Here is a 7,935-nt window from a genome sequence, read left to right as displayed (position 1 = left end):
TGTGTTGCCGTGTGTTGCCGTGTGTCCCCGTGTGTTCCTCTGTGTTCCCGTGTGTTCCCCTGTGTCCGTGTGTTCCCATGTGTCCGTGTGTTCCCGTGTGTTCCCCTGTGTTCCCATGTGTCCGTGTGTTCCCGTGTGTCCCCGTGTTTCCCTGTGTTCCCGTGTGTGTCCGTGTGTTCCCCAGTGTGTCCGTGTGTTCCCGTGTGTCCTCCTGTGTTCCCGTGTGTCCCCCTCTGTTCCCGTGTGTTCCCCTGTGTTCCCGTGTGTCCATGTGTTCCCGTGTGTCCGTATGTTCCCCTGTGTTCCCATGTGTCCCCGTGTGTTCCCCTGTGTTGCCGTGTGTTGCCATGTGTTGCCGTGTGTTGCCGTGTGTTCCCGTGTGTCCGTGTGTTCCCGTGTGTCCGTGTGTTCCCGTGTGTTCCCGTGTGTCCCCGTGTTCCCGTGTGTCCCCGTGTTCCCGTGTGTCCGTGTGTTCCCCTGTGTGTCCGTGTGTGTCCGTGTGTCACCGTGTGTCGCCGTGTATTCCCATGTCTTGCCGTGTTGCCGTGTGTTCCCGTGTGTCCATGTATTTCCGTGTCTCCCAGTGTGTTCATGTGTGTTCCCGTGTGTTGCCATGTGTTGCCGTGTGTTCCCGTGTGTTGCCATGTGTTGCCGTGTGTTGCTGTGTGTCCCTGTGTGTCGCCGTATGTTCCCATGTGTCCGTGTGTTCCCGTGTGTTCCCCTGTGATCTCGAGTGTTCCCGTGTGTCCCCGTGTTTCCCTGTGTTCCCGTGTGTTCCCGTCTGTGTCTGTGTGTTTCCCTGTGTTCCCGTGTGTGTCCGTGTATTCCCCTGTGTGTCTGTGAGTCCTGTGTGTCCGTGTGTTCCCGTGTGTCCCTGTGTGTTCCCCTGTGTGTCCGTGTGTGTCCGTGTGTTCCCGTGTGTCACCGTGTGTCAATGTGTGTCCCCGTGTGTTCCCATGTGTTGCCATATTGCCGTGTGTTCTCGTGTGTTGCCGTGTGTTCCTGTGTGTCCGTGTGTCCCCGTGTGTTGCCGTGTGTTCACGTGTGTTGCCGTGTGTCCCCGTGTGTTGCCGTGTGTTGCCATGTGTTGCCGTGTGTCCCTGTGTGTCCGTGTGTTCCCGTGTGTCCGTGTGTTCCCGTGTGTCCCCGTGGGTTGCCGTGTGTTCCCGTGTGTCCATGTGTCCCCGTTTGTCCGTGTGTTTCCGTGTGTCCGTGTGTTCCCCTGTGTTCCCGTGTGTCCCCCTGTGTTCCCGTGTGTTCCCCTGTGTTCCCGTGTGTCCATATGTTCCCGTGTGTTCCTGTGTGTCCCCGTTTCCCTGTGTTCTCGTGTGTGTCCGTGTGTTCCCCTGTGTGTCCGTGTGTTCCCGTGTGTCACCGTGTGTTCCCATGTGTTGCCGTGTTCCCGTGTGTTCCCGTGTCTCCCTGTGTGTTGCCGTGTGTTGCCATGTGTACGTGTGTTGCCGTGTGTCCCTGTGTGTTGCCGTGTGTTCCCGTGTGTCCCCGCATGTTCCTCTGTGTTCCCGTGTGTTCCCCTGTGTTCCTGTGTGTCCCCCTGTGTTCCCGTGTGTCCGTGTGTTCCCGTGTGTCCGTGTGTTCCCGTGTGTCCCCGTGTGTTGCCGTGTGTTGCCATGTGTTGACGTGTGTTGCCATGTGTCCCCGTGTGTTCCTCTGTGTTCCCGTGTGTCCGTGTGTTCCCGTGTGTCCGTGTGTTCCTGTGTGTTCCCGTGTGTTCCCCTGTGTTCCCGTGTGTCCCCGTGTGTTCCCCTGTGTTCCCATGTGTCCGTGTGTTCCCGTGTGTCCCCGTGTTTCCCTGTGTTCCCGTGTGTGTCCGTGTGTTCCCCAGTGTGTCCGTGTGTGTCCGTGTGTTCCCGTGTGTCCTCCTGTGTTCCCGTGTGTCCGTATGTTGCCATGTTGCCGTGTCTTCCCGTGTGTCCGTGTGTTCCCGTGTGTCCCCGTGGGTTGCCGTGTGTTCCCGTGTGTTGCCATGTGTTCCCGTGTGTACGTGTGTTCCCGTGTGTCACCGTGTGTCCCCGTGTGTTCCCATGTGTTGCCGTGTTGCCGTGTGTTCCCGTGTGTCCGTGTGTTCCCGTGTCTCCCAGTGTGTTCACGTGTGTTCCCGTGTGTTGCCATGTGTTGCCGTGTGTTCCCCTGTGTCCGTGTGTTCCCGTGTGTCCCCGTGTGTTCCTGTGTGTTCCCGTGTGTCCGTGTGTTCCCGTGTGTCCCCGTGTGTTCCCATGTGTCCGTGTGTTCCCGTGTGTCCGTGTGTTCCCGTGTGTCCGTGTGTTGCCGTGTTTTCCCGTGTGTTCCTGTGTGTCCGTGTGTTCCCGTGTGTCCTTGTGTTGCCGTGTGTTCCCGTGTGTTGCAGTGTGTCCGTGTGTTCCCGTGTGTTCCCGTGTGTTCCCGTGTGTCCGTGTGTTCCCGTGTGTCCGTGTGTGTCCGTGTGTTCCCGTGTGTCTGTGTGTTCCCGTGTGTTCCCTTGTGTTTCCTTTTGTTCCCGTGTGTTGCCGTGTGTCCGTGTATTCCCGTGTGTCCGTGTGTTTCCGTCTGTTGCCGTGTGTTCCCGTGTGTCCATGTGTTCCCGTATGTTGCCGTGTGTTCCCGTGTGTCCGTGTGTTCCCGTGTGTCCGTGTGTTTCCGTGTGTCCGTGTGTTCCCGTGTGTCCGTGTGTTCCCGTATGTTGCCGTGTGTTCCCGTGTGTCTGTGTGTTCCCGTGTGTCCGTGTGTTCCCGTGTGTTCCCGTGTGTCCGTGTGTTCCCGTGTGTTCCCCTGTGTCCCTGCATTCCCGTGTTCCCGTGTGTCCGTGTGTTCCCGTGTGTCCGTGTGTTCCCTTATGTTGCTGTGTGTTCCCGTGTGTTCCCGTGTGTCCGTGTGTTCCCGTGTGTCCGTGTGTTCCCGTGTGTTCCCATGTGTCCCTGTGTTCCCCTGTGTTCCCGTGTGTCCGTGTGTTCCCGTGTGTCCCTGTGTTCCCGTGTGTTCCCGTGTGTTCCCGTGTGTCCCTGTGTTCCCGTGTGTTCCCGTGTGTTCCCGTGTGTCCCTGTGTTCCCCTGTGTTCCCGTGTGTTCCCCTGTGTTCCCGTGTGTCCCTGTGTTCCCGTGTGTCCCTGTGTTCCCGTGTGTCCGTGTGTTCCCGTGTGTCCCTGTGTTCCCGTGTGTTCCCGTGTGTCCCTGTGTTCCCCTGTGTTCCCCTGTGTTCCCGTGTGTCCCTGTGTTCCCCTGTGTTCCCGTGTGTCCCTGTGTTCCCGTGTGTCCCTGTGTTCCCGTGTGTCCGTGTGTTCCCGTGTGTCCCTGTGTTCCCGTGTGTTGCCGTGTGTTCCCGTGTGTCCCTGTGTTCCCGTGTGTCCCTGTGTTCCCGTGTGTTCCCGTGTGTCCGTGTGTTCCCGTGTGTTCCCGTGTGTTCCCGTGTGTCCCTGTGTTCCCGTGTGTTCCCGTGTGTCCGTGTGTTCCCCTGTGTTCCCGTGTGTTCCCGTGTGTTCCCGTGTGTTCCCGTGTGTCCCTGTGTTCCCCTGTGTTCCCGTGTGTCCCTGTGTTCCCGTGTTCCCGTGTGTTCCCGTGTGTCCGTGTGTTCCCGTGTGTTCCCCTGTGTTCCCGTGTGTCCCTGTGTTCCCGTGTGTTCCCGTGTTCCCGTGTGTTCCCCTGTGTTCCCCTGTGTTCCCGTGTGTCCCTGTGTTCCCCTGTGTTCCCGTGTGTCCCTGTGTTCCCCTGTGTTCCCCTGTGTTCCCCTGTGTTCCCGTGTGTCCCTGTGTTCCCCTGTGTTCCCGTGTGTTCCCGTGTGTCCCTGTGTTCCCGTGTGTTCCCGTGTGTTCCCGTGTGTCCGTGTGTTCCCGTGTGTTCCCGTGTGTCCCTGTGTTCCCGTGTGTTCCCGTGTGTCCCTGTGTTCCCCTGTGTTCCCGTGTGTTCCCCTGTGTTCCCCTGTGTTCCCGTGTGTTCCCGTGTGTCCCTGTGTTCCCGTGTGTTCCCGTGTGTCCCTGTGTTCCCCTGTGTTCCCGTGTGTTCCCCTGTGTTCCCCTGTGTCCCCGTGTTTCCCGTGTGTTCCCGTGTGTTCCCCTGTGTTCCCGTGTGTTCCCGTGTGTTCCCCTGTGTTCCCCTGTGTCCCCGTGTTTCCCGTGTGTTCCCGTGTGTTCCCCTGTGTTCCCGTGTGTCCCTGTGTTCCCGTGTGTTCCCGTGTTCCCGTGTGTTCCCCTGTGTTCCCCTGTGTTCCCGTGTGTCCCTGTGTTCCCCTGTGTTCCCGTGTGTCCCTGTGTTCCCCTGTGTTCCCCTGTGTTCCCCTGTGTTCCCGTGTGTCCCTGTGTTCCCCTGTGTTCCCGTGTGTTCCCGTGTGTCCCTGTGTTCCCGTGTGTTCCCGTGTGTTCCCGTGTGTCCGTGTGTTCCCGTGTGTTCCCGTGTGTCCCTGTGTTCCCGTGTGTTCCCGTGTGTCCCTGTGTTCCCCTGTGTTCCCGTGTGTTCCCCTGTGTTCCCCTGTGTTCCCGTGTGTTCCCGTGTGTCCCTGTGTTCCCGTGTGTTCCCGTGTGTCCCTGTGTTCCCCTGTGTTCCCGTGTGTTCCCCTGTGTTCCCCTGTGTCCCCGTGTTTCCCGTGTGTTCCCGTGTGTTCCCCTGTGTTCCCGTGTGTTCCCGTGTGTTCCCGTGTGTCCGTGTGTTCCCGTGTGTTCCCCTGTGTTCCCGTGTGTTCTCCTGTGTTCCCGTGTGTTCCCGTGTGTCCGTGTGTTCCCGTGTGTTCCCGTGTGTCCCTGTGTTCCCCTGTGTTCCCCTGTGTTCCCGTGTGTCCCTGTGTTCCCCTGTGTTCCCGTGTGTTCCCGTGCGCTCTCCCGTGTCGCTCCGCGCTCGCTGAGCGCTCGCGGCTCTCTCGCGGCGCACGCACTGCGCTCACGCCTCTGCGCATGTCCGCGCACGTGAGCGCTCGCGTGTCCAGGTTTGCTGTCGCGTGCGCCAGTGTTTTGCGCGCGAGGGGCCGCGCATGCGCGGTGCGGCGGCCGCGCCCGTTCCGCGCCGGACGTGGCAGCGGCGGGAGCGATGCGGGCGGCGCCGCCGGGGCCGGGGCCGGGGCCGGGGCTGTGGCTGGTGCTGACGGCGGCGCTGGTGGCGGGCAGCGGCTCGGAGCACCCCCGGCTCCGCCAGACCGTGCTGCGGGACCTGGCCCGCGGCAAGGTGGAGGTGAGCGCGGGCGGGGAGCGCGGGGCGCGCCGGGCGGAGCCGGTGCCCGCTGGTGCGTGACGCGTGTCCTCTCCCGCAGAGCTGCGGCGGGTGACGGCTGAACCGCCTCAGGGAGGTACGTGCTGGGGCCGGGGCGGGGCGGGGGGTCGGGGCTTCCCAACGCTCAGCCAGGCCCGACCGGCCGCTCTCCGCAGGTGAAGGCGTTCGTCACCCAGGACATCCCGTTGTAGTACCCGCCGGCAGCGGCTGCAGCGCTGGGGTCTCAGTGGGACGGGACGGGACTGGATGGGATGGGATGGGATGGGTGGGCAACGAGATGGGATCGGTGAGGGACAGGATGCAAAGGAATGAAGCATGGGAGTGGATGGGCTGAGGGAGGATGGGGCTTTTTGAGGAATGAAGGACAGTGTTTGGTGAGGAGTGGAGAATGGGTAGTTGGGGAATGTAATGAAGGATAGGATGATATGCAATGAAGGATGGGATGGAGGACAGAACAGATGGGATGGAAGGCAGTGGGATATGAGAGAAGATGGGCTGGGATGGAGGATGGTACAGGATAGACAGGAATGGGATATGACGGAGGACAGAAGGGGATATGATGAAGGATGGGATGGGATGGGATAAGGGTTACATGGGCTTATCAGTGCTGCCCAGTCCTTGACACATTGCCCAGCCATAACCTGGAGATGAAACACCTGCCTGGTGCTGACCCTGAGCTTGTGCTCCTCAGCCTCCGGTATGAAGAGTTAGAGGTGAGTGGGCAGTGTGGCACCTGCTGCCACAGGGCCTGGGGTGGTTAGTGCCCCACAGGTGCCAGTCTACAGCCCCTGTCTGGGTGCAGAGAATTCCCCTGAGCGACATGACCCGGGAAGAGATCAACCAGCTGGTGCAGGAGTTGGGCTTCTACCGCAAGGAGACACCTGATGCCCCTGTGCCAGAGGAGTTCCAGTTTGCCCCTGCCAAGTCTCTGCCAATACTGCTGCATCCCCAAGCACCCACTGCTGATGTCAAGACCCCACCCAAATATGACAAGGAAGAACACCCAGACCTCTAGCAAGGAGTGCCACCCTTAGGACAGGGTCCTGCAGCCAGTCCCCAGTGTAGGGAATAAGGGCGTTATGGCAGCTGGACATGATGTCACAGGGTGGCAAAGTTTTCTCCCCTCAGTCTTGTTTGTGTACTGGTTGATGCCCTCCTGTCCTTGGAGCCCATTATCCTTGGCCAGTCAGAAGGAGGAGCATTCCTTCAATCTCTTGCTGTGCATAGACTGGGCAGCAGTATCCTGCCTGCATGGGACAGGATGAAACCCTCAGCAGAAAGTGCCAGGTGCTAAGGGTAGATGTGCTGAGTCCCAAAGGTGGGAGAGCTGCCCCAAAAAGGGGGCTTTACCCTCCCCAGCAGGGTTTATGTCATATCCAGCTCCTAGTAAAGCTTTTATTTTGCAGTCATCTGCACTGTGTCATCTTTTCAGAGGGAGCTCGGTGGTGTACATCCCAAACTGCTCTGTTCCAAGCAGAGCTGGGTCCCCAGAGTTTCTCACAGAAGCAGGAGAGGATGGCACAATCATAGTCATTGCTGGTGAGCCACATACCAACCTATAGACCAACTGTGCTGTTCCTGTGCCACCCCTCCCCAGCATGATAGAGGGGCGAGGGTGGTGGGCACCATAGCATGGATGAGCTGTTCTCACAGAGTGCGGGAGGATGGGCATGAGCCCACGAGTGAGTCCTGCAGTGTTGAACCAAAGCCCCATGGCTGCACTGGCCCAGTGGGGACATGTGGCCCTCAGCTAGGGAAGGCAGTGGGGCAGAGCTGCACTTGACTACAGCCTTGCTGGCCACGTGGGATCTTTGCTCTGTGCCAGGCCTGGGACAACAGGGGGCAGTGAACCCTGGTCAGGGTGGCTCAGCTATGGACATCATCAATGACGTGAGGAGCAGTACATGCCCCAGTGTCCCTCCAGGCTGGGTAAACAGTTGTGTTGCAGGGAGCCTGCAGCAGCTGGACTGCCAGGGTTCTCCAAGCACTGTGGTGTGCAATATGCTACTGGCAGAAGGACCTGAGCCAGAGGCATTGCCCTAGATTAACCTTTATTATCTGGCTGGTGTTGGTATATGTCAGCGCGGGTGTAGAGATGTGACAGAGGGGCGAGTAGCGCTGAGCACATGGGTGGCCTGAGCTGGAGGAGAGTGGGGGCAGTTGTCCCAGCTTGGTCCGTTCACCTTGCACTCCCCTGGGACCCCTTGTGCTACCCCCCTCCCCAGCCCACAGGTGCCCCTAATGTGGTAGTGCCTCAGATGCACGTGGAGGTGGGAAGCAGGGAGTTGGCATGGTTGTAGAGCTGTCCCCAGGGAGGTGACACCAAGCAGGGCCTGCAGTGGGCAGAGAGGCTTCCTTGCAGGGGGCCAAGGGAACCACTGAGGCGCTGCCTGCAGGATGTACCCGTGATCCTGGCTGGACTGCACAGCCCTGCTCAGTCACAGACCCGTGACGTGGCCCCACAGCTGTGCCTGTGCCACCTCAGGGACACAGGGATGGTACCTGCAGGGCAATTAATTCCTGGAGAACAAATAACTTAAAAGGCTGGATCAAGGGGGGCAAGCCAAGGTGGGAGCATCCCCAGCAGTGCCCACCTGGCTCTGCCCACAGCTGGTCAAGACAGAAGCAGCTCTGCCAAGGCAGATGTGTGGAGGTGGCCTGGTGGAAGAGTTCTCATGTCCCCAGTGCCAGACCCATGGCCCCCCAGACCCTCCCAGGCAAGCAGCTCCCTTGCCTGCAGGCAGCTGTG

At 60.0% G+C, this 7,935-nt stretch overlaps 1 protein-coding gene across 1 annotated transcript; it reads left to right on the top strand.

Annotated features, from left to right (window-relative positions):
- Nucleotides 1-4,969: 4,969 nt before the first annotated feature.
- Nucleotides 4,970-6,595, top strand: SELENOM (selenoprotein M). Its single transcript, XM_021536771.3, has 5 exons — nt 4,970-5,147; nt 5,227-5,262; nt 5,342-5,376; nt 5,821-5,899; nt 5,989-6,595. The coding sequence occupies exons 1-5, from the start codon at nt 5,007-5,009 to the stop codon at nt 6,199-6,201; spliced, it is 504 nt and encodes a 167-aa protein (XP_021392446.2). The 5' UTR covers nt 4,970-5,006; the 3' UTR covers nt 6,202-6,595.
- Nucleotides 6,596-7,935: the final 1,340 nt, after the last annotated feature.

Source organism: Lonchura striata, chromosome 18, assembly GCF_046129695.1.
Source record: "Lonchura striata isolate bLonStr1 chromosome 18, bLonStr1.mat, whole genome shotgun sequence".
NCBI lineage: Eukaryota > Metazoa > Chordata > Aves > Passeriformes > Estrildidae > Lonchura > Lonchura striata.
This window is presented reverse-complemented; position numbering and strand designations above follow the sequence as displayed.